The sequence below is a fragment of the Amblyomma maculatum genome, chromosome 4 (genome assembly GCF_055883805.1).
Source record: "Amblyomma maculatum isolate TAMU_Amacu chromosome 4, ASM5588380v1, whole genome shotgun sequence".
Taxonomy (NCBI): Eukaryota; Metazoa; Arthropoda; class Arachnida; order Ixodida; family Ixodidae; genus Amblyomma; species Amblyomma maculatum.
In genome coordinates, this window is record NC_139347.1 from 60,768,446 (window position 1) to 60,795,020 (window position 26,575).

Genomic DNA, 26,575 nt, shown 5'->3' on the forward strand with positions numbered 1-26,575 from the left:
TACTTTGTGAACATTATTTCAGCTCGAATGGGGTTGTAGATTTTGCATATGAATTTTCAAATCTCAGCCCCCAAATATTCAAGACCCTGTATAGAAGTCTTTAACCTATTCTCTAGACTTATGGCTCCCTATGTACTGCAGTCTTTAGCATTTTCTATGGCCGCATACAAACGTTTATGGTCAGTAATAGAAAATCCCTTGTACCGTCGGCTATAGATATTTGGCCCAAAAAGCTATAGCCTGCTATAGAAGTCCATAACCTCTGGACTGATTCTGGTGTCCTAATGTAAGTATTGCAGTCTTTAGCATTTTCTATGGTCAGCTATAGAATATTCGCGCGCGCGTGTGTGTATGTGCGTGTGTGTGTTTGTTCATGCGCAAATGTGTATGTGCATGTGTGTCATGCTCTATATCTTGCCGTTGTCAGATGGGGAGGGGGATTGACACCCGAAGGTGCCGTGCCCCAGAGTCACACATAACTCATCAGCCCTCGGACGTTCATTTTGATGAATAAATAACTGAAAATTGGCCATCAGTGACCATTACCGAAACCATCATGGGTCAAAGGTACTCACTGCAGGCGTACCTTCATGCGGCGACAGTGCTCCCACCAGTTATACCAAGATTGTGACGTAATAAATTTGTCGTACAGCGTTGTAGTTGATGACATACGGTTTCTCGTTGCACACAGCACACAACTCTTAATCAAGCTAGAGTACAAGTCGCACGAGGGATTCGAACCGACGATATATGTACTTTCATATAAAGGTGTACGCCTACTGGTCTGTAGCTTTTGGTATATACAATATTCTATAGCCAGCTAAAACAGGTTATATGGCTTGCAGTCTGTAGCTTTAGAGGCATTGACATTTCTATAGACGGCTAAAGATAACTTTATGGCTACTAGTCTATAGCTTCGAGAGCATGCACTTTTCTATAGCCAGTTAAAGCAGCTTATATGACTTGCAGTCTGCAACTTTAGAGGCATTGACATTTCTATGGACAGCTAAAGATAACTGTATGACTACAAGTCTATAGCTTCAGGAGCATACACTTTTCTATAGCCAGCTAAAGCAGCTTATATGGCTATCAGACTGTAGCTTTAGAGTCATTTAAATTTCTATAGACAGCTAAAGATAACTGAATGACTAATAGTATATAGCTTTAGGAACATACACTGTTCCAAAGCCAGCTAAGCAGCTTATATGGCCTGTAGTCTGTAGCTTTAGAGACATACACATTTTTATAGACAGCTAAAGGTAACTGTGTGACTAGATGTCTATAGCTTCAGGAACATGCACTTTTCTATAGCCAGCTAAGTCAGCTTATATGGCTTGTAGTCTGTAGCTTTAGAGGCATTCAAATTTCTATAGACAGCTCAAGATATCTGTATTACTAATATTCTATAGCTCCTGGAGCATAAACTTCTCTATAGCTTGCTAAAACTGATTCTATGGCTCGCAGTCTGTAGCTTTAGAGGCATTCAAATTTCTATAGACAGCTAAAGATAGCTGTATGACTAATAGTCTATAGCTTCATGGACATATGGTTTTCTATAGTTAGCTAAAGAGATTTTGTATGGTCGAGAAGCTATAGACAAAGTGGTATAGAATTTTCTATAGCTGCCTATAGATATTTCAATGGCACTTTATAGCCGACTATAAAAGTCCATAGACAGACATAGCTAACCATAAACCTTTCCATTGAAGTACATAGACCATTTTTGTATGGGAGGGACGTAATTGGTGTTAGTAGTCTTAGGTTTACATTTTCAACATATGCTTTTTCGGCGTGCTTTGTCATCAAGGCCCTCCTCGATACCAGAAAAGGATCACGCTGATATGCTGGATGGCAAAACGTCGAGCGGCCGACAGGCACAGAAAAGCCGAGGAGCAAAAGCTTTAGTGTCCAGCAAGGGTAAGTCGTCTAAAGCGCAAGAGGAGACGGCGGCTGACGAAGGCAACGAAAGCGGCGAGGCAGTGGACGCCAGCTCCGCGCCAGAAGCCATAGCGTCAAAGGTTAGCAAGAGAAAGGTGGACAAAAAAGAAGGTGCCTCGCGGAAACCGCCGCAGCATGTGCACTTCTCACACGTACGGTTCTGGGACCGGACACCGTCCGTCGCATCTGCTTCCAGAGGCGACGCCGATACAGGTGCAGTATAATAGCCTGTTGCTCAGCAGCTTCACGTGTCACCGGGTTTCCCTTCTATCGGTTTTGAGCCGTGTAAACAACTTAGGTTTTAGTAAAATGCTATGCTTGAACCAAAGTGGTTTGATTTCGTTTATGTGGTTTGACGTACGTGCCGAAACTACTCTAGCTACGTGAGACGCCGTAATGGAGGGCTCCGGAAATTTGGACCACCTGGGGTTATTAAATGTGCACTGACATCGTACAGCACACGGGCGTCTTGCTTTTCGCCTCCAGCAAAAAGTGGCCATCACGGCCGGGATTCGATCCTGCGTCCTTGAGTATAGCAGGCGATCGGCGGGGCAAACGAAAGTAGAAATGGAAATGCCGCCGTCTGTGAAAAGCCTTTGAATAGCTAAAAATTTCAGCACTGAGAAATATATATATATATATATGATACAACAACAATTTTGTCATCCAAATATCGTAATTCTTTATATTAATATCATCCTATGTGTGAGAATGTATGACATATTTAATTACAAAAGTTAATGATACTTATGTGACATTTTATGACTCAGCCTTTACCAGGATCTCGCATTATGCAGCCTTTTCAGTAGCAAACGCGCCGTGCTGTAGGCTGTTCATTGTCTTTGAAGCACCTCAACGTGGCTGATCTCGAAACATTTGCTCGCGAACTGTTCTCATATGCACCAGGTACCCTGATGAGCTGCAAAAAAATGTTTCCCATATATCTTCAATATACCAGAAAGATTTACATTGCAGGTAACGTTTCTTTTTCTCTACATATTCGTCTGCAGTGTCGACATCCGGCACATTTGTCTCCAAGGAACCGACACAGTGTTTCTACATTACGGAACATCGACAACAGGTCTACAAGAAAGGGCACCTTTCGTTGAATTCTTCACCCAGAGCGCGTCCAGACTCGTGCGTTACTCGAGGGAACAAGAACCCTGTCATCGGTACTAGTAGTTGCGTCAGCGACAAATTCGAGGACGAGTTGGGGTCATCGGTCAGTCGCAGAAAGTCGCCCGAACAGTCACGATTCGGAAGCATGTCTCTTTTTGGCGTGTCTGAGAGCAGTCACCACTTCGTCCTAGACTTCAGCGGCCGCGATCCCGGCAGCAGACGGGAGATGAGCCGACGTCACAAGGACGTCATAAAAACCAAGCGAAAGCTTCTCCGTCGAAAGCGAAAGTCAACCGATCTGACGGCAGAGCGCATCGGGAGCAAAGACGATTCTCGAGCGGTCGTTCCCGACCATCGGGGTGACGTCGGAGGCGACTCAAGTAGAACGACGAAGCAACAACCGCACGAGAAACCCTGGGTGGAGAAGGTGGACGAGTCGTCGATGTACAACCCGTTTCTGGCGACCGACGTCTCGTTTCGTTTGAGGCGTTCGTTGTCCAAACCGGGTCTCCTGTGGAAGCTTGGAAGACTCTATGCGGAGCGAGGCGACAGCTTAAGAAACCTTCTGCTTGGCCGGCATCATCAGGTACAGTGGAACTTTGCATGCAGCATGAAACAGCGTAGAATGAGGGGCCCGAACATGGACTTCTGAAGAATAAGCAGAGCACACTGTCCTCGCCAGTATGACATGTTTAGGATGCCCTGCATGCCGGACAGTCTTTGACTGCTAGCCTAGTTCTCCTGACTATTTAACTGACCACCTCTCCCCTTTAAGCAAGCCAACGTTTCATTATGACGTAGGGGTAACGTGAATTCAAGTATACTGACTGGCACCGTATCACCCTACCGTATGAAAGGAGAGACCCGAGTTGGCAGCTCCTGACAAACGTAACGTCAGGCAACGCTGCTTCCAGTCAGTGGGCGGCCATGTCAGGTGCCAGCTACCCGACTGCCAACGCCATACTCTTGTTTTATCACTCACAACGCCAACGCCGTAAAAGCTCATTTTCGATTAACTGGGCCTTTAACGCTGTTGCGTTAAAATGAGTGCGCACAACTGAACGATTGTCCCTTCTGCTACATCCGACCTATATATAGCCGTAGTGGCTTCGCAGCGCGAGGGTGCTAGAAGCATCGACAGTGCCTTAATGTGTCTTTTTTTTAATTGTGTGCGTCAAAATTTCCGTTCCTCGCACCATCGGACAAAAGAAACAAGCTCCACTTTTGCAACATGTGAATCGAGGATGGGAACATTTCACATGATGACAAGGGTGACATCAAGGTACATATCGCTTCGTATATATACGCCAGGGCAAACCACGGACACAGAGTTGTCAAAACGTGAGCAGGCTTGTCTAAAATATAAATCACTTATAACTTTCAAAAAATAAACTGCGCGCTCCCACCTCAACCCTTCCCCCCTCCCGCCCTTTCCTCCTTTTCCCGTGCAAAGAGTTTATGAATTTCTGCGTGCTGCTTGGTAGGAATGTAGTCTTTCAGGTCATGCTGTTTCTGCTTTTGTGTTCAGTGATGGTAGGAAACTGCCATATTTTTTGCCGTCGACCGGCGTGGCGAATGCACGACAAGTTGTACAGCATTGCTTTCCTCCACTGGCATTACCTCGTTCAACGAGCCCGCCGGCCGGGTGGCCTGAGGAATCATCTTAATACCAGAGGGTGAAGTTTAAGGTTACGAAATGCAATGCTGGCAACAACTTAGACTGCATGTAAGGATTATACGTATTTATCACTGCAATCTAAGCTCGACATGAAAGGTGCAATTGCTAAACTGTCACATATGCTCAGTCGTGAGCAAAAGTGGTATACAACACTCAGCCGGTGGCGGAGCTAGGGGAAACTATAGAGTAACTCTAGGGGAGACAGCATTTCAACACCAACTAGTAACAGCTATCTGGGATCAAGACAATCTTAGCGGTGTTTCATTTTATCGACATGCATGCGTCGCTGTCCCAGTCGCTGTTGCTAGATGGCGCTTATGTGCAAGCTTCCAGATCTCCGCCACCAGCTGCGTGTTGCATACCACTTTTGCTCACGACTCTACATGGTTTTGGAATTCAGATGCGTCTTGCAGCCAGTGCTCTTGTTGGGAAGGATAATTCAGTTCATCGGTCGCCATCACTAGAGGAGTGCGAAGAGTATGGAAAATATTCATACACTCATTTTTTTTCCTGAAATAATTTCCAGTTACTTTCTTTCTGGCACCCACACCAGGTCTTTGCCACCACTGAGGCAGACCAAGAGCCTGAGCCGGAGACTCCTTTAAGCCAGCTTGAAAAGAAGGAGCGCGAAAGCCTCCCGACTAACGTCGATTGGCAACCGGAAGAAGATGACGAGAAGGAGCATTCGCGTCAGAAACCTTCGCGTCAGGCCGACAAAGACCGGGCAGAGGCTTACCACGAGGGAGGTCATGGTGGCGTGGCGCCTCACGCTGAAGCAGGACATGCTAAAGGTCCTCCTTTCACGGAGGGAGATGCGAAGTTCCGTGAATCCGGTATGCACCGAGCGCGTATGTTGGAATTTCTTTCAGTGACAGGTGACATTGGTGGTCAGTCGTGTAATTGGACGCCCGTTGTTAAGACCAACCCATGTTAAACACATAATGTGTCGAAGAACGTGAGGGGTAAATCCCCTTATTTGTTGGGCGTTCAGTTGATCTCCGCACCATAGAACGTTTGTGCACTCGGATAACTACATCGCTAACCTTTTAGCGATTGTTTTGTCCCCTGAAAAAAATGCAGTTTTTTCTTCCTTAAATTTGCGTATAGAGTCCGGAATTCCTTGTAATCTGCAATCTAGAGGTCGGAAGCCTGAGTCAAAATCCATTATGTTCGGCTGACTTGGCGAGTGAAACTTCTTGACATACTTTTAGTTACTAGCGGTCACTAGATGCTAAAAACGTTAATATAAGGTCCACATATCTCCTTTCTAGAGTATCATTTGCCCCAGCAAGTGACAATGTGCGGCAGTCACAGCTGTCTAACTCAGATATGTGTGAGCCGAAATAGATATCGCGAAATAGTTAGATATAGCGAAGTTCGTTACATAAAATATAACAATAAATAACCTTATGTGTTACCTAAAACCAAGGATGCATTCCACTCGTACTTTTTCATGCTTCTTGTAGTGACCTGCTGCCTGTCGAAGCACCGGAAGGACACCACAAGCTAGGCATTGCTAGGCCTAACGTCATACTGTCATGTTGGCTGTATTTGGCGTTGGCTGTATTTGGCTGGCATTCAGTAATATAAGAGGTGCTACCTAAACCACTTACAAATGATTCCAATAAATTTTACAGTAAATATCCTAGCTCTGCCAATGCTCTGGAAGCAGCAAGCAATAAGTTTGTAAAAATAACCAGTAAAGTGTTGCTTCAATTGCTTCACCTGCTTGGAAACCACGTGATATCATACTCGCTATGCATGGTGTACCATCTAGTATTTGTGGCCAGTTGTTAATAACCGTCAATATCCGAAGGAATTTCAGCGCCTGACAAAATTTATGGGTGGAGCATATCAACAAGATTAAGTGCCAAAATTGCAAATATATCTTTGTTTAAGTGAGCCGTGAGCTATCAGTGCACAATTGACGTAAAATACAATCGCACTGCTTAAAATCGGGCTTTACGTAGACGTTTAATTTCTGGAACATCCTTTCTCCCCTTTTACATAAACGTTTGAATGTATCGATTGAATGCTTCACAAATGCCATTGCAATGTTAAAAATTACGGTCTAACGTAACTGAGACTGCATAAACATGCAAGTAGTGCAAATAGCGTCCTCTTCATTCATAGTAGTAATGTTTGGCATCCACGGAGTGTGGAGTTTTTGTGGATATGTCATAGACACTCCAAGGAATTAACATGGGGTGAGATGAAACAGAGCTTGCATTTTTGTAAGGGCGTTCACCTCGCCACGCTATTTCAAAAACCCATAGTTGCCAGCAGGTGGTAACTAGCTGACCCTCTTCCGAGCACGACGAGGAATCGAAATGCACCGTTAGGAGTCGCGCTTTCTCTACATGCTGCACGACCTTCCATGACTTTTACATACGATATTCGAGAAAGTAATTTTGTTAGTTCGATATATTCTGTGGTTCGAAAGATCCGTGGGTTGGTTTGTTCGGATTAGTTTGTACATGCCCAGACTCATCTGTGCAAATTTGATTCGGTGTGGCCGGCTGCTGACACTCGCTAGGCTCGTAAAGCTGGCAATGGAATTTCAAAGAGCAGTTTTCTGTTTTAGATGCTTTTGTTTTCAGTGCTCAGTACTGAAATCACCGCTCAAATGGCGGCAAGAGCACATCAAGTGCATTAATTTTTTTCATTGAAGATTATTTTCATTTTATTAATCACGAACTTGCGTGTGGTGCTCTAGCTTGGTTCAATCTTTGGTACCCATTTCTCTGACGGGCTGCCTACGATGCGTCTAATGTAAGCATCGCACGCGCCTGCCGCATGATCACATTTTATGGTGCTACCTCCTGAAGCGTTTTTCTCTTTTGTGTCGACTGCTATTACAGGCGGGCTGGAAGCAATAATACTGGAGGAAAAAGAGTAAGTTTTCATTTATCGTTCTCTCTTTATTCCCATTTTATGCTGTGTGCTCAGAAAGTTGTTGATCGGAATCTTGTTTTTTAATGAGAGGGGCAGCACATATGGATCACGCATGTTAGTGCAGCCGTTCGCACAATTGTCTAGAGAGCGTGAGTTGCTGGTTTGGCCTTCTTCTTCTTCTTCTTCTTCTTCTTCTTCTTCTTCTTCTTCTTCTTCTTCTTCTTCTTCTTCTTCTTCTTCTTCTTCTTCTTCTTCTTCTTCTTCTTCTTCTTCTTCTTCTTCTTCTTCTTCTTCTCCTTCTTCTTCTTCTTCTTCTTCTTCTTCTTCTTCTTCTTCTTCTTCTTCTTCTTCTTCTTCTTCTTCTTCTTCTTCTTCTTCTTCTTCTTCTTCTTCCGCGTTGGCCCTTCCCGGGACAACGCGACGGGCCGACACCTGGCGCATGTATTGCTGTTGCAATAAAATAGTTGGCAGGGGACATTGCCGGTCACTAATTGGTCGACAGGTTGCGTGACGTCACAAGACGACATGAATTGTCCGAGTTGGCAGGATCTGCAAACTCGGGCAGCTTTATTGGGACGAGAATCGAACACACCGGGACCCTAGTATATTGAGTCAGCAACACTACGCCTAAGCCACGCAAGCACGTTCGCGTGGTTTTGTTAAAACGGGGCTTTGCATTTATGTTGAATGGTCTCTCGTGCAATATGGTAACTCAGTACTGTATGCTAATGATCGTGCGGTATAATAGAGGCACAAATTAAGAGATCGTTCGTCAAACGAGTAGCATAGGCATCTACGCAAAGGCAATCCGTAAAGGGAGCCGCAGACGGGAACCAGTAACGCTCTCAGAGGCGGGGCTCAAGCTTCTTATACTTAAAACCCCTTTTCTGCTTTAAATCCGGTGTTACCGGAATTTGTGAGTGAAAGGTCAAGGTTATGGCTCTTGCATGTGAAAGATGGCAGGTGGCATAGCCGGCCACTAATAGGTCGGCGGGTAGTTGCTTCAGGGGGCCGCATGGGCTTCTGCTTTGAGATGGCACGTGAGAAGGAATCGAACCTATGGGAACCTCTGGTCACGAGTAAAGCTAGCTATTTGTTCGTATTGGTCAAGCCAAGGCTTTATAATTGTGCCGAACTGCTTTCCCATAGCGTGGTACCTTACGTTTATCCGTTAACTAAGAAGAGTGGAATAACAGGGGCTGATATTAGTGGATTAGAAAAACTACAAGCACCTCGAACAATGATACTCGTTCATGTCTCTTAAGTTTAAGTATCCCCCTAATTTTTTTGGTGAGCACGGAAGGAGTTTAGATTTAATAATTCTTTCGCTCAGGGCTCCAATCACATTGTGTGGAAAAATGTTCAAGGCGAACAAAACTCGTGACAAGCACGCAGGGAACATAACGCACCTATGTCTGAGCCCTTCACTGAACACAGAGCACAGAAAATGACCAATAGTAAGGACGACAAATGAGCTCTTGGCACACTCATCATGCGCTCAAAAGCGAGCCATCGCTAGCTCTGCAGGGTAATCAACTCTAAGTCACCGCCGCACTATGGAGCCAAGCGAATATGATAAGCAAGGAATATGTTTATCTCCATTTCAGGAAAGCGAAAGTCCTGAGGACAGCCGTTCTCCTGGCTTTGACATACGGAGCAAGCTTCGGAACAACAGCCGCGTACGGGGCATCCAACGCTAACGATTTCCTCAAGAAGTACATGATAAAGTAGGTTCTTTTTTTATATGCGTGACATGTATCTCGTTCCATGCACCTGTCGTGTCACATCCAGATTAATGTTGTACATCGACGAGAGCCTTCTGCATTTCTCTGCCAGAGAGCGCGAACTCACACTCAGAGCGGGAGCAACAAAGTAGGGGATAAACGACTTTCCACTTTTCTCCATGCATACTGCAACGCGAGTGTTATTCCAGCGCTAACTTGGTTTGAGTGCCAAGCTTACCCTGATTTATCGCTTGTTTGATTTAAGCTGTCTTACTCCCTCGTTCTGCAGTTGCTGTCTTGTTTGTAACGCTTGTTTGTAACGTGTACGCATTGCAGGTCAATGATTTTTTTTTTTTAATTCACCTTTGCTGAAGCGGTAACTCTTGAAACCACCTCGGTAGAGGGTCGACTTTCGTCACTATATTTTATTATTATTTACTGCCGCTTATTTGCTTGTTCGCGAGGCGTATGCAGGGTTTGGAAATTAATGTTTTATAAACAAGAGTGGTATTATTTAGACCTACACGACAGTAATTATTCCCCTTGATTTAATTACACAACTCTGGACAAACAAATAAACCTTGTTCAATAATCTACTACCTTGGGGGCAAGTTTTGACAACCTGTTTAATTAGAATACAGATGTTGGCTATTTTTCAGGAGAGATTGTGGAATTTCGAAGGGGCTGAGAGAAGTGTTTGCTGTAAAAATTAATCTTGTGTTCTGTAATGCAATCGTCCTGTCATGTGTTAATTACTGCGCTCTTATATGGACAGATATATCCCAGACAAACATCAATAAACTATACCTTTAAAAAAAAGCCAATATATATAGCGAATGTCACGACACGTACACAAAGGAATTATTCGCATTGTTTAATTTAATTCCTCTACAGCACATCTACACTTGTAACCTATATCATTAAATTTAAACGCGATCTAAGATATATAGGAACAACACTTCTTTGAATCTATGTAACTTCAGAAAACAATGGAAACATATGAGAAAAACATAACCAGGGTCAATTCTAATTTACCGTACATATCGAGGCTTACACAAACACCACATGCCGAACAACCTAACCTTAAAAAACTGAAATATCAATTAAATAACTTGCCTAACAAAAATTTAGAGCACCTTATTGTTGATAAAATATAACTACGTTATTTTCATTGTGACTTTCACCGTGAATAACGCTTTGTTCAACAAAAGTTGTGTTGCAATGCTCTGTACCCATTTGTATTCAGTTTATTGATACTAGACATCCGTTCATGTTTAAGTTAAGGTAGAAACAGCGTTCCGTGCATGTTTGCTCGACTAAGCAACTGTTTACTATATGTTTATACACGATTTTACAAAAGGGTGAAGGGCGCTGCCATACTGAGGCGCTTGGATGCTCCGGTAGCACAGGAAAGAGTTGACGATTGACCCCCATAACAGCACTGTCAAACAAGTTTCTACGAGGGTCGTGAAATGGTATATATATTCGCATGTTGAAGTGCGACAAGTGTTTAACTTTGGAACTTTGGAACTTTGCTTTAACTTTACGCGCGCGCGCGTGTGTGTGTGTGTGTGTGTGTGTGTGTGTGTGTGTGTGTGTGTGTGTGTGTGTGTGTGTGTGTGTGTGTGTGTGTGTGTGTGTGTGTGTGTGTGTGTGTGTGTGTGTGCGCGCGTACGTGTGTGTGTGTGTGCGCGCGCGTACGTGTGTGTGTGTGTGTGTGTGTGTGTGTGTGTGTGTGTGTGTGTGTGTGTGTGTGTGTGTGTGTGTGTGTGTGTGTGTGTGTGTGTGTGTGTGTGTGTGTGTGTGTGTGTGTGTGTGTGTGTGTGTGTGTGTGTGTGTGTGTGTGTGTGTGTGTGTGTGTGTGTGTGTGTGTGTGTGTGTGTGTGTGTGTGTGTGTGTGTGTGCGCGCGTGGGCGCGCGCGCGTCAAGCCGACATGATTTGTGGTTTATCGATGAATTTCGGCACCAAGAACTTTCACAATAACGATCAATAACAACGATGACGTTACGCATAGTTCACACTAATTTTACTGTCCTTGAACCCTTGCGCTCAGCGTATTCGGAACACTCGCAATTATTTTCTAGTTTCTTTTTTTTTTAATCCCAACCTATTGTTACTTTTTTCCTGCACGCTCTCGCCGTCTGAGTATTTAAGGTGTTTTCTTGTCCTTAAAGGAACATCGACCTCCCAGACATCAGCCTCAACTACGCCACATGGCTGCTGGTGCACATTCCATTCTGCTTGGTGCTCATGATAATTGCTGCCGGCATCATCAATTTCGTCCACACCAGGAATTAGTGAGTGGCCACTGAAAATTCGCATAGAGATTAAAATGGCGTAACTCCTGAATTAGCGACGCGTGTTTTAAATGCGATAGCACAAGCCACTAAGAGCAGCATGCTGAACGAGTACGCTCGAACTTTTGACAATCAGTCTGATGTGCACCTCCTCCCCCTATTTTCTGCGCGTAACCTAACAGTGATATGACATCTAAGAAGGAAGAAAACAAACGCGGAATCCCTGTATTATACGCATAGGCATTTCTATGCACGCACCCGATTGACAGCCTGATGTGCTCTTGGTTTCCATCCGCTGTTCCGCACAAGGTGTTAAACTGGAAGGAAATGATGCGCGTATCATAATAGTATAAAAGAAAAATGGATGTGACATAAGAAGTGCTTAGTGTTTACTGCTGTTGTCACGCGATAAAGGACGTCGTCATGGTGTAACTCGACAGGCACCATAAAAAGTGCAGCTAATTGAAATAATTGACAAGTCAACAATCTAAGATTGAGCTGCTTCCAATCTTACCCGGTTGAAATACTAATAAAATATAGTTTTGCCAAATTTTACAACTTTAAACTTTTTCTTTTCTTTAACCTTGTGGTCTTCCCCGACAGCGACATCCCCGACACGAGCGATGCTCCACCCAGTGGTGTCGTCATCCGGGACCGGCTTCACATCATGGGACGAATGAGGTACGCAGAAACGACACGTGCAGGTGTCAAAAAGCAAATTCTAGACTGACTTGAAATTCGCAACGAGGTCCCGTTTTCACAGCACAAGTTCCACCTACACTTGAGAATCTTTAAGGACTAAGCCTCCCTTAGCTCATTTTGAAAATCTAGCGTGAACGAAATTTCTTTGCGAGATCTGCCCTGGATATTCCGCGAGATGTGTTCGCTTTGTCTAGTCTTCCTGCCGTCTTCATGGCAACGTAGGGGGCACGACGACGCGCGTTGCCATTACGCCAATCCCACACTTGCACTAGCACTGCAACGAAACCGCGCAAAGGAAAGGAAATTTCCACTCGGCGGCACGAGCCCTGGCCTTGCTAGCAAAATCTACACAAAGGGCGCGCGATGTACAGTGTGTGAAGCATCAATGCTCAGGCTTTCGCATTTCTCCAGTGCAGATGCTGTAGTGCTCTTAGAAGATTTTTAAACCTGTATACATAGTTTGTATATATAAAAACTTATCTAACAAATCGTAGAGTCCGAACTGTGATGGGACCCCAAAACAGGAGCAGAAGTCGTAACGCACCGCCCACTTCTCCCGTACTGTAAACTCAGACAACCTCAAGTGGGATGTGGACCCTCATCATACTAGCCGCCATTCTGTTATCATAGCGCCGACATGCGGGTTCAGCTGTAGTGTGTGGATATTATCCTTGTTTTCGTAACAAGTTATCCAGCGCTACGTAAAAGACACGGACACAGGAAGTAATACACAGGACGGGCGCTGTGTCCGTGCCTTCATATGTGTCCGTGTCTTTTATGTAGCGCTGAATAACTTGTTACGAAAACCGTGCTTCACCAACTAGCCCAGCAAACGTTTTGTTATCCTTGCTATACGCTCAAACGGCTGGACGCCGAAGTCGGCTTCTAGTCCATAGTGGGAGCTGTGACCCCCAACCCGCGATGCGATAATTCGCCACCACAGCGGGATCGGACCATAGGGGACAGACACGAGTCACGTACTCGAAGCAGGGTTTATTCCCTCTGCGTAGTCATACAAAGCAACTCAAAGCTCAAAAACATCTGACATAAAAAGCGAACATCCTACTCGCGTACAGGGGTGAAAGAAACAGCCAAGAGAAGGATGCGCATACGAAAATAATATTAGTTCACAGGAAGGGATAGGCACAGTATCTGTCACACATGTATCTGTGGACACCTAAACCGCGCCATAAGGGAAGGGGAAGATGGATGTTCTGCTCATGGCCTGCAGCGGTAAGTGTGGCCGGGCGATTCAGTTGATGTCGGCGGTCTCCTCAGCAGAAAGTCTCAACCGCGCGCGAGCGTGTCCAGGCCGAAAGACAACAACTTGGGACGAAGCCGCTCATCCCCCTCTGCAGTGAGGGGATCTCTACGGCTATGCCAGGGGGAAAGAAGGTAGGCCGAGGCGGCGCCGCTGCGGAAGAGTGGAAAGCAGTGGGGGATGGCCGCTGTGATCTCTTCTCACCATGCTTCCTAACAGCGCGGGTAACCTGGCGTGATAATTCCGCGCGGCCGTTACAATGGGACAGGGGATTCATATGCATCCTCACAGGTGATGCTCGTACAACGTCATAAATTGCCTTCCATTGCTGTTAAGACAGCAACAACAACCTTATCCACATTTTGTTCGCAATAAATATCAATTATATCCCTCTTTCTCTGTCTGTCTGTCTTGGGGCCTTTGCTATTTCTAGTCTTTATAAATGACATTGTTGAAGGGCTTGAATGTAAAGTGAGATTATATGCTGACGATTGTGCCATTTACAGGAATATACGAAATGATCTTGATGTAAGTAGTATACAGAGTGATCTGAACAAAATTCATTGTTGGTGCACTAAATGGGGCATGTCTTTGAACACTGCTAAATGCCAGTATGTGTCATTTTCCCGTAAACGTCTTCCCGTGAGATCAGTCTATAATTTGGACGGGCTACCACTTGAAAAGGTCCAACATTACAAGTATCTAGGGGTCTATTTTTCAGAAAATTTGACATGGAACCGACACATAGAATATTTAACCTTAAAGTCATCTAGAACGCTAAATCTCATTAGACGAAATTTTTATAAAGCCCCCACAAAAGTAAAAGAACAGCTATACGTAACTAACGTCCGTCCTATACTCGAGTATGCTTGTGCGGCATGGGACCCTCAAAGCTCTTACCTTGTGGAAAAACTTGAACGCATCCAAAACCGCGCTGCCAGGTTTGTTTCCGGCAACTATAACTTCCGTAGTAGCATCACATTAATTAAAGAATACCTTAGATGGAAAACATTGGCTCACCGGAGACTAACCGCAAAATTAGAACTTTTTTACCAAATATACTCTGATCTTACGGGAATAAACAAGAGCTTGTACATTCTACCTCCACATTTTATCTCTGAACGCCGCGACCATAAGCTGAAAGTTCTTGTAACGCGATGTCGAACTGATGTGTTCCGTAATTCCTTTTTTCCTCACACTTCTTCACTTTGGAATAGTCTTCCTAAGAGCATAGCACAATGTAAAACAGGTAAACATTTTCAGTCTTTCCTGGCGTCCAATTTGTCGTAGTAGCTTTCCACCCTTTTAAACCTGTTTCTCGCACTCACATTTTCAGTGTTGTTCTTTTTATTGTTAAACAAATGTGCTTTACTGTATACTTTCAGTATTGTAACATGCTCATTTTAGGTATTTTTTTCCGTTATTGCCCCCCCTGCTATAAGGCCCCTGGGCGCTGCAGGTACTTGTATAAATAAATAAATACTGCGCAGACAAAGAGTCCACTTGTCGAAACGTTGGCTTGACTTGCGAACTGCTCCCCCTCAACCCTTGTTCAGTACTCTATCATACTATACAGCCGTCTGCTTCCTGTCGCTTTTTCTTACCTACGGTTATATTTGATGCGTTTATTGATGATTAAACTGAGTTAAAGTAGTTTTCCTCCACCAGACAAACTCGTCAAACCAAGACCAAAAAGGGCTTCATGATCACAGAAAATGGTAGGGTAGCCTAGCATCAGATATCTCAGATATTCTATCTCACCCTCACTCCGCTCCCCCCCCCCCCCCCTTCCCTCAGAAAAGCAACTGCCTGGACGCATTTCATCCGAAAACGGCCGGTGATGACGGCACGTATGTCCTCCTGTTTACTAATGTCCAAAAGCTTTGGTTTAAGCGAAAGTTGCATTTTTTACATGAGGACACGGTGACCTGTATATAGACGACAACTTCAATTTGCCCACAGGGTCTCTTTGAGCAACATCATTGAATAAAAACTATTCATTGTAGAGCTTAAGGACAACAAACATATTGTACGATATAATAGCATATCTTAATACACCATACATACAACACCATATCGACCGTACCATACCGTACCATACTACACAGTATTGTACCATATATACCATGCCATACCATATTACGATACGATTCGTCATTCCTTGCCCCGCCGTGGTGGCGCAGGGGTTAAGTGCCCGACTACTGTGCCGGAGTACCTGGGTTTGAACCCGACCGCCAGCGGCTGCGTTTCGATGAAGGCGAAACGGAGTGGCGCCCGTGTGCTGTGCTATGTATAAGCACACGTTAAAGAACCCCAGGTGGACGAAATTTCCCGAGTCCTCCACTACGGCGTCTCTTAGCCTGAGTCGCTTTGGGACGTTAAACCCTACAAACCAACCATACCATACCATACCATACATAGGGGCAAAATAATAAAATCATCTAGTTTTTCCCCAGTTTTGTTTTTTGTTTTTTCTTAAGCGATATTGGTGAGCTCTCGTGGAAGAGCGAAACGAAGAGGCGTCCGTGTGTTGTGCGATGTCAGCGCACGTTAAAGATCCCCAGGTGGTCGAAATTACTCCGTAGCCCTCCACTACGGCTCCTCTTTCTCTCTTTCCGCTTTCACTCCCACCTTCCTCCTTTCCCTTATGGCACGGTTGCGGTGTCCACAGAAAACAAGTGAGACAGTTACCGCGCCTTTCCCTTCCTATAAATCAATCAATCAATCAATCAATCTCGTGGAAGAATTTTTACAGCAAACGTGGAGATGAATAGCCCGCCTTTGCGACATGCACAACAATAAAAACCGCTGAAATTAACGTTCAAAACCCTTTTAATTGCAAAACTATATTTTTCGCTCTTATGCCTTGCACTTTTGTTTGTGAGGCAAAAAGTAATCGATAATTCTGCCTGGCCGCCCAGCTATGGTGAGTACATCGCTGCTTTCCTGGTAGGAGCTGCCTTGATTTTACTGGCACTGCGAAAGCCCACATTCATGGAGGACGGATGGGGCCACATCCTTGGAATAGAAAGGTGAGCTACGGTCGAGATGCCCTGTCTACGGTTGATAACAAATTTATCGGCCCAAGTTCAATAGCCTCCACATGCTGTCAGATGGCAGTGCAGTTCAATGCGTTCCACTTTATTGTTGTGCTGTGCTGCCCGACCAAACATTTCCTCAAGATCAATAATACTTGCCTGATAACTTGACCTCAATTTTGTATTGTGCTTGTCTGTTCTGTAGCGTGTCCAGCCAAGTGTTCCACGCATCCACTCACAGATATTCGCTGAGATTAACCAAGGGGTGTCATGTCTTAATGCAATGCGCAGCGAAGTGACGGACGCCTCGGTGGGCATCGTGATAGGCATGCTCGCCTTCCTCTTCCCGGCCGACATCCTCCCTGAGACGCACCAGACGCAGATAATTGAATGGGCCGACCTGTTCAAGCGGCTGCCATGGGGCGTCATTTTCATCCTGGGAAGCGCCTCCACCATTACGACCGCCATGGAGGTGCGTCTGCAACTCAACCACTGTGCTAATCTGCATGGAAGCCACTACGCGAGCAATAATTAGACTGGCGGAGAGCCTCCCTTTCGCACGACCCCCGACATTTTGTTCGTCGGGCCAAGCTGCGCATGCGCGAGGAGCCACGTGACGTCAGAGGCGGCAGCTGGTGTGTCGGAGCTGCCGTCGCGGCCGCGCTCCACCGGTTGTTGTTGTTGTTAAGAACTTTATTTTTCCACCGATGTAGGAGGCCCCCTACTCCCCGCCCCCGGCACGCAGGCCTATTGGACGGAGGCCGGGGACTTCGCGACTAAAGACAGGCGAAGCGACAGTGTTTCTTCGCGGCTTCAGCCGCCAGGCGGATAGCTTGCTGCTGGTTGGCGGTGGACTCGCACCGCAGTAGCAGTTCCCAGGCTTCTCTACTATTTATGTTTTCCTTGGCGCCAGGGGAATCAAGGCTTTGCCAGATTATATGATCCAGAGTACTCCTTTCTTCGCAGGTTTCGCATTTATCGTCCGCCTTTTCCTCCACTTGCGCGTGGAAAAGCCAGACGGGACTTGGAAAATTCCCAGCTTGCAGGCGTCGCCAAACGACGGCCTCCTTGTTATTTAGCGTTCGGTCCTATGGTGGCAGGGACCTTCTGCTAAGTCTGTCCCGGAGAAGTGACGTCCTTACCACAGCCGGAGCCAGCTGCGCATCACTCTCTCCGTTGGTTGTGCGGATAATAGATAAGTGTTGTGTAGGAATGCGCGGCCAGAATCGACCAACTATGGAGAGCCCGGCCGCTGCTCAGCGCGTATCTTAAGCTATCCTAAGCGTAGCCATGCAGCTATTGCTTTCGCAACTAAACTAGGTATAACTGGAGCTAAACCACTGCCAATTTTGTTATGCCAAACCTTCTTTCTTTTTTTCTTTTTGTAGCGAGAGCTGCATTACTCCAGATTTTCGAGCCCTCAGCGTGGCTGCACCGTGAGCTAATGGCTCGTTCACCCCTGGGCATTTGGCAGAAAAAGCAAGCGAAATCCGCTGCCGCGGCAGAGAATCTGTCGGAAATCTCGGCGGAAAGCCAATTCGGTCCGGGAACGATCTTGCCGCCGGATTTTTTTTTCCCGCCGAATTCCATCAGCCAATAGGAAGGTGTCGACCGGATAGAGGAAGGTGTCGACCAGTTAGGTAAGGGAGGAAAGTGGGAGTGAAAGTGGAAAGAGAGAAAGAGGAGCCGTAGTGGAGGGCTATGGAGTAATTTCGACCACCTGGGGATCTTTAACGTGCGCTGACATCGCACAGCACACGGACGCCTCTTCGTTTCGCCTCCATCGAAACGCAGCCACCGAGGTCGGGTTCGAACATGGGTGCTCCGGCACAGTAGTCGGGCGTCTTACCACTGAACCACCCCGACGGGGCTTTCACAGGTGTTCCGCCGCTGCACTCGCTACAGGGAGGAGGAGAGGTGGTGAAGGATGGCTGTTCCTGGCCCTGCGGCGCTGGGACGTGTAGGTCAACGCCGCTTGCGGCGGGGGGCTATCCTGCCACCGATTTTTTATCTGTTGTAGGCCGTCATTGCACCCGCCACCGCTTAGGTGGTGGACGACGGCTGTTGCGGCGCGCGTCTTTCTCCCCCTTCTTTTTTTTTTCTCTACTTTCTCCTCTGGCCGCGGAGGTGGTTCTGCTACAGAGCCAGTAGCAGGCCCGTGCATTTTCTTTTCCTTCTTTCTACAGTCGCAACAACAACAGGGAAGAGCAGGATAAAGAGGGTATCGGGCCGGTGCAGAGAGAAGGATAGTTTCCACATTGCGCATGCGCGCGTCGCCGCGCAGAACTGACCGAGTGTCGCCCGCAGCTAGAGCTTTCGCTCCACATTTGGTTCAGCATCAATGAACCCCTCAATATTTTTAAGGCGAAATCCTTTCTAGGCTCATGGAACGAAATCCCGTGCGCGAGAGTTGTGCGCGAGATCTTATTTCGCGAGATTCAACGAGATGTATTCTTGTCTATAGCGTTTCTTCCATCTGCAATCCCATACCTAAACGCCTGCCAAGCGACGCCAAGCTACAGGAGCAGTGATGTATCGTCCAAACTTACACTTGCCGTTCAAACTTACACTTGCCGGAAGAAGTGCGACAGATACTGCGCCTTTCATTTCCTGTTAACCAATTATAATTGTGTGTAGCTCTACAACGAACGCCGATAAGAGCCAAAGGAGAGGTAGCTGCTGGGCTAGTTGGTTCATATTGCTTAGAAAGGAAACCAGCGAAAACAGACGCAGGACAAGTGCAAAGAAGGCACACACCACAACGCTGGACTTTTTGCCACGAACCTTCTTCCTGCATCCGTTTTCGCTGGTTTCCTCTCTACGCAATAAGAGGCAAACCACGAGAAGCAAATGATCGGAGTGGAAGGACAGGCTTCCGCCTTTCTTCTCTTAAACGACATTAAGAGACCCTCTAATTTTAATCCTTTATTCTAAACGGAAGGGTGCAAGAGCGTTTTTAGCAAGCAAGAACGCAAATAATTATGATTTAATTTTACCTATATATACCTGATTCCCAAAAGACCCGCGTTTCCGTATTTCATTAAAATATGAACAAAAACAGCAGACGTGTTCGTAGCGAAGTTTGCCCTTTTTACTGACATTGGCGTCTTGAAATAGTAAATTCACCTATTGAAACGAAGTATGTGAATGTGACCAGGGTGCATAAAAAATACAGCGACTACACCCGCTGCATCATCCCTGCCGGGATTCGAACCCGGGACCTTTGGATTAGAAGTCCAACGCGCTTTCCACTGCGCCACAGGGACCATGCTGGAATTGTTTTCTTTTCGTTTTCTTCAGCTGAAAAGAAGTGAAAGCGCGAGCGCTGTCGAGTACCACAGAGCTCCATCCAGGGTATCAACTTTGTCCTAAACACCCACGGAATTGCGTTTGCACTCACGTGTCCATTACTGGGTGCAAAGAAATCAGTCTGACAAGGAGGATCCACGGAAGACCAAGAAAACCACAACAGTGCTTAGAAACGATACAAATTGTCGCACGTTAAGAGTAGGGAGGGGACCTACGCGGATTAAAAATGAATGAGAGTGTGTTACATGCTACATGATAATAACTGCAGGGTATTGATTTCAAGACGACATCATTTGCTCAAAACGCATCAACGTTGGTCTGTAAGAGTAAATAAAATGGAAAAAACGGCCTCGTAAAAAGCGGCAGTGATTAGTGGGGCGCGATGAAGCCCATGTGTTCCATAGAGGCGGCTGGCGCAAGCTAGAGCTAAGTGAAGGTTGATGACAGCGACCTTTTACCGTACAGTAAACGAACTAGCTAACGTGATGTGATGGCGACATTCCTGAGCTTAGCGCGTAGCTCACGTACCGCTCCTTGCTCTGGCAGCACAATGACGTCTTCACGATGCTGGAGGAGAGGCTTCTTCGCCTGTCGGTGCCGCCCTTCTACCAGCAGTACCTGTCCATGCTGGTTATGGGTTGCGTCGGGGAGCTCACCACCTTCAAGAGCAGGCTCGTGAACTTCTCCAGAATTGGATACAAACTCGTGAGTTGAAGACATTTAGCCACTCTTGCTTTTTTTGCGCAGGGGTCTTGGCGGGTATCGTACAGCGCTAGTCAAGTGCTGAGTGTACAGGTTCGATGAGCAGAAATGGCCGAGATGTCGTGTAGGGTTCAGCCTTTTCCCTCCATTCCAGCAAATGCAGTGATTAAAGCGCTCCTGGTTTTAGGCAAATAGCCGTAAACAACGTTGAGTTTATTGTCCGGTTGTCATTTCTTTAACGACTGTATCTGCACATATTCTTTTATGCTACCCTTACTAGTGAAGCAATTGTATATAAAGTGACGGGCGCGCGAACATTTACATCTATGAACGTGCGGCTGCGCAGTGATTTCTTTTGCTCAATAAACTATATGAAAACGTGGACAAAGTTGGAATTTCAGTATCCATCACGGAAAACTGAATTTATTAGTGCAAGAGGACATGCTGCGCAACAGCCTCTATATAGGGACTGAAGTTAATTTCAAGACGGCTGTTGTGAGCTTTGCGACAATTGCGGTATTTTGTTCCCCCTTACGACGAATATTTGTACGTCTTTGCCAAAAGTAACCAGGCTGCATGGTTTGCTTCTCGCTTGTATTCTGAAATTAACGTGTATTCATAAAAGATTAAAGGGCAGAACCTCTCCTTTACTTTGCACAAATTTTCAGTTTCATGAGCGGCACGAATTCTCTGCTACCCGACTTAGAAGCGAAACATGCAGCCTGGTTACTTTTGACAAAGAGGGTACATATTCTTGCATGCAAACGCATATGTAGCGAAGCAAATGTGGAGGCTAATGTGCAAGCGCGAACAAAAATAACAAAAGTGCGCTATGGCCTTCCTTATATACGCATTACCTAATTAAAATTTTGAGGCTCAATCTTTCTCACTAGACACAGTACGTGTTGGTCTCTGTTAAGAGAGCCGCGATTAAACTTATATCTGAATTGCTTACTACATCTTAGCCCCGTACCTATAACCACAATTAGCAGTTGTGGCAGGGCTTCTTCATTGCAGTCCTCACCTAATATGTTTTATAATTCATGCAAGTTTCATGTTTACGATTGCATGGCTTAGCTTAGAACGAAAGCAGACCCGAACTTTTTGATGCACCTCCAACACCTGCTAGAAATTAGCTTTTGTGATCGCACGCTTCCGGTGATTTATCGGGGAATGTAGGCCACTTCAAACAATAAGGCAGCAAATGTTGTTGTTGTTGTGGCTGTAGGAAGAAGGAAAAGAAAATTTGGAGGACGCTTAAGCTTCGCCTTCAAGAGTGGAACGCGATAGCTTTATTGCACCTAGTCGAGAAAACTTATTAAACGCAAGGGTATTGGGCAATCCTCGCACCGGTACCCGCGCGGCCCGAAGGGGAGAAGCGGGTGAGCGAAGATAGTGATCTAAAGAAAGGAAAGACGCTTGATTCTACAACCCGTGAGGGTGCACGGCAAAACGTCAGAGGCGAGTGGCGCGCCACGTGTCTGGGCAGCGCCGCACATTGCGAGGAGGTGTTCTTCTGGGTTTGCCGCAAGATGGTTCTGCATGTGTGCAGAGCGCAGAAGAAATGTAGCGGAAACGTACTTCGCTACTCGTGTAACTGCGACTTCTGTAAGTAACATGCTCATAATTACCGATATACACCGCAGTATAACGTTCTACGGCACGTTTCTAAGGCAACACCGCATTCACTAGAAGCGCTTTTGTACCGCTTTCAAGCATCGAACTCGTGGCTGAGTGGTGTCTAGTATGCTCAATGGCCTGTAAGGTTTTGTTTCCTACGTGACCAAAAAGATGCATTTCTGAGAACATTTATGCAAATCGTGCTATTCAGTGCAATTCCAGAGTTTATAGTTTCATCATGCTCTACTCGGGGATACACTGTGTCACGCTTCCTGCGAGAAGTGGTGGGGTCGTTCAAGTTTTTGCGCGTGAGGTACTCTGTAGAGTATTTAGCGACGGTACCACCTAAGCGACTGTACAAGGATCTTATTTCACAATTGTTCCCAGCTCCATTGTACAGAACATTATACTGTGAAGGTCCAGGGAAAGATGTGCTCAAACGAGTTAAAAACATGACTGTTGCACCGGGCGTAAAAACATCCTTTTTTAAATTGCATACAGGAACCCTCCCAGTCAAAACATGGATGGAAGAAAAGGGCCTTTTAGTACCTTGGGGCTCAAACTGTCTACTATGTAGGAAACCTGAAACAGTTGAGCACGTGTTCCTGGATTGTTGGGATGCGGTGTTTTACTGGGATGTGTTACAAACGACACTTAAAAAAGACCTGCCATTGACGCCACGTGGAATTCGGTACTTGACAACTATTAATGATGATTTTCAGTATGACCTCATCATGCTACTGGGCCTTCACAGTATTTGGAGGAGTAGGATGGCTTATATACACTGTGATGTCGATGCACGATCTGTATGTGATTATTTTGTTGAACAAGTGTATAAACTAAAAGAAATTTTGAAGCAGCAAGACGCTGCGGAGGAGGTCTTGAGTCTGATGGGCGAACTTGTGGTAATAAAATTCCATTAGACACGGTTGTCAGCCAAGGGGCATCGCAATCACGATATTTTACTTATGTATTTGTACCAATTCATGCAATAAAGAAAAAAAACTGGTGGCTGAGTGGTAGCGTCTCCGTCTCACACTCCGGAGACCCTGGTTCGATTCCCACTCAGCCCATCTTGGAAGTTGCTTTTTATTTATGAAGTGCATGCCGGGATTTATCGCTCACGGCCAAGGCCGCCGACGACACTGGCTTTTCTGCGACACGAGCTCCTTAACGCTACCGCATTAAAATGCACGGGCCTGCTACTGGCTCTGTAGCTGAGCCACCTCCGCTGCGTCGCGCAGACAGAAGAAAAAATAGAGAAGAAAGAAAAGGAAGAGGGAGGGAAAGACGCGCGCCGCAACAACAGCCGTCGTCCACCACCGAAGCTGTGGTGGGTGCAATGACGGCCTACAACAGTTAAAAATTCGGTGACAGGCCAGCCCCCGCCGCAAGCAGCGGTGACCGACCTGTCCCAGCCCTATCTATAAGGCAGCAAATCTGCGCGTGTTCAGTCTCCTTCAAAGAAACACCCACAGCTGTGGTTACGGCGCTCGATTACTGATCCCAGGAACGCAGGTTTGATACCAGCAGTGGTGATTGCGCTTCGATGGGGTGAAATACAGGGTGTTTGTGCATTGGGCTACCATGTAAATGTTTGTTAAAGAATCCCGGGTAGCCGAAATTATCCGGAGTTCTCCACTAACAACTTCGATGTCACTTTGGGACGTGAAACTCCGTAAACCAAACCACTTAATAAAACGCTGCGACAGCGTCAGTGAATTCTTCAGATTAGCCGCTTTCGTGCATTTGATATTGCTCCAAATCTGCGGTCCTGTGTTAAATACGAAGCGAAAAGAGAGCTTAGCGCTTTTTTGTCGTTGAACTTGGAAATACCGCCTGGAATCAGACCATTTCAGATGTGAACTCCCAATGTTTTACTGAAAAACATTTGCTTGATCGCTTGCCAAGCATGCCTTCCAAGTGCAATTCAAGCCACGCAATGGAGACGCGATAAATTACGTTTTCAAGGGAGCTCACTAACTATAGGATTATGGAGGTTACGCGGAATGCTAAATTGGATTTTTTGAACCTGATACCAGGGCCCCGTTCCCTAGAAAATTTGGCGCGGAAAATCGTGAAAGAAAACTCGCGAGAATGCCTCTGACAGGTGATAATTGGCAGGTTACATGTACGTGCACTGATTGGTCAACGGTTTGTGTGACGTCACGGGACCGCATGTATGGCAATTTCGAGTTGGCAGGCGCTGTCAACTCGGACAGCTCATTAAGGCAGGAGAGCGGCAGGGGAAACCCTTCGGTACTATTGATCTGGCATCAGACATATACGACCCTTAGGCAACGAAGGCGCCTTCGTAAGCCTTAGTCAAAGCGGGCCTTTATACCTATGGCAAGTGGCCTTAAAAATGGGTTGCGCACTATTGTATGCTAATGAGAGTGCGTGAGATAAAAAAGGCGCAAATTATGGAATCAGTGATTAAGCGAAGATATAAGTGCATATGCAATGCAACGAAGATCGGCAATGGGAGCCGCTACCGGGCGTAAATAACGCTGTGATGTCATACCTTATATGGCGAAGCGTAAGTGCCCTCCGCTTTCTTTTTTTTTTTTTTCTTGTGTACCGCAGTCCCGCAGACTCAGGCGAGCCCCACACTTCTTTCTGCTTCCGGTGAACGTGATATGCCAGCTAAGCCTGATCCTGCCGTCGGCGAGCCCCAACAATGCAATGGCCTTCGAGATGGGCAGCATGACTTCGCTACAAATGGTAAGCGCGTGCTCGGATAGGGCGCATGCGCAGTGACATACATCAGAGCCGATCAGTGTTCTGCCAAGCCTAATTCGCTCCACGAACACGAGTTTCATTTGATGAATAGTATCGAAGTAAAGCCGCTGTCCGAGTCCCGACTGAATCGCTTAGACAGCTACGTTCTGTGTTTATCAAAGGCAGCACCATCAGCGTTTAAAATACAGAAAGCATAAAGTCAACGGCAAGCATTTTTCACATTTCCCTTATACAAATCTTATGCTTTCCTAGCTGCGCAAGGATCAGCTCGATAGCGATCATCGCTGATAGCGAGGCGGGGACCGCGCGCGTTATCATGACCACGGTACTATAAAACAACACAGCTTTCAAGGGGAACCTGCATTATCTGCTTTGCACTTACGGACTCACGGTATAGAACAACAATGTGTTTACAAACATAGTTTACAAACACAGCGTGGACGCCGCCTCAGACTGGAGGTGAAAAATATGCTAAGCAGCCATAGAAATATATGGAAGCCGATATTTTCAAATCAGTTTTCTGATTTCACATTGCGGCTAAGTCGCTATTTGGTGCAGAGAAACCATGAACATCATACCCCAGTTTGTGGAAGTATGAAACATCATTTCAAAGTAGAAGTATTTTTAAATTAACCACGAAACGCGCGGTAGCATGAGCAAGGAAGAGCCGCGGCTCGTAGAAACACGTGTAAGCAAAATTTACTTATAGATTTTTCTCGTTTCACAGAGAACCGATGGAGGCAGCCGGTGGCTATATAAGTTGGCGAACTCTTTGTATAAGACTGTGTCAAGTATACGTGCGTCATTTCGAATGCTATATATATTTACACGTCGTGAAAAATGCATGTTATGAAGCCAGAAATGACCTTGTATCCGCGGGGCGTTTCACAGAATCGTGCAAGCTTCTTTAGCAGTCTTATATACATGTTGTAGCGCGCGTTCATGTGCTTACTAACACTGTCGTTCAAACTACACAGCTTATACTTCTCAAACGTCATAGCTAGCGGGAACGAAAGAGAATCGTGCATTCTACAGCGCGTTGCACAATTAAATGCGGGCCGTACAATGCTTCTCCCACCTAAACAGTTGAATCTTGCAGCTCAAATTTTGCACAGAGATGGCATTTGGTCGGCAGTATTTTTTGTTATTAAATTTACAGTGCGTGCTTATTCTTTCAGAGGATGCCGGATGTTTCTGTTGTATGCGGCAAGGTCAAAACAAGATGAGCTGCTGCACAAAGATGGTGCTGGCAGTGCAATCTTGTGTTGTTTGCAACAACTCTGCGGAGGAAAGGAGAGTCGATTTCGGCGGAAGGTTATTGAAACAACACAAGATGACGCCACCGGTGCAGTGCGGGGCCAGCAGCTTTCTCTATTATGCCTCCATCGCCGCCGCCACCGCATACGATAGGAACATCCGACTTCTGATCGAATCAGGCAAGTGTTCTAAAGAAATTTGGTATTAAAGAATACTGCAAACCAAATGCCGTTTCGGTGCAAAAATTGAGATTCAAGGATAGGGCGGATTGGATTGGAGAAGCGATTTACGG

The 26,575-nt window shown here is 46.0% G+C and overlaps 1 protein-coding gene and 1 non-coding gene across 2 annotated transcripts in view; one reads left to right on the forward strand and one right to left on the reverse strand.

The window, feature by feature from the left end:
• The window catches only part of LOC146191197 (uncharacterized), a 40,489-nt gene that overhangs the window by 12,559 nt on the left and 1,355 nt on the right, over window positions 1-26,575 (forward strand). Inside the window, exons 7-17 of the mRNA XM_084600284.1 lie at window positions 1,808-2,151; window positions 2,949-3,643; window positions 5,289-5,568; window positions 7,597-7,630; window positions 9,238-9,357; window positions 11,530-11,652; window positions 12,256-12,333; window positions 16,537-16,647; window positions 16,945-17,125; window positions 20,509-20,667; window positions 24,871-25,008. Of these exons, the coding sequence (XP_084456410.1) occupies window positions 1,808-2,151; window positions 2,949-3,643; window positions 5,289-5,568; window positions 7,597-7,630; window positions 9,238-9,357; window positions 11,530-11,652; window positions 12,256-12,333; window positions 16,537-16,647; window positions 16,945-17,125; window positions 20,509-20,667; window positions 24,871-25,008 (2,263 nt within the window). The remainder of the gene's footprint in view (window positions 1-1,807; window positions 2,152-2,948; window positions 3,644-5,288; window positions 5,569-7,596; window positions 7,631-9,237; window positions 9,358-11,529; window positions 11,653-12,255; window positions 12,334-16,536; window positions 16,648-16,944; window positions 17,126-20,508; window positions 20,668-24,870; window positions 25,009-26,575) is intronic.
• On the reverse strand, window positions 19,847-19,919 carry TRNAR-UCU (transfer RNA arginine (anticodon UCU)). Its single transcript has one exon. It is a non-coding gene; the product is annotated as a tRNA-Arg (tRNA).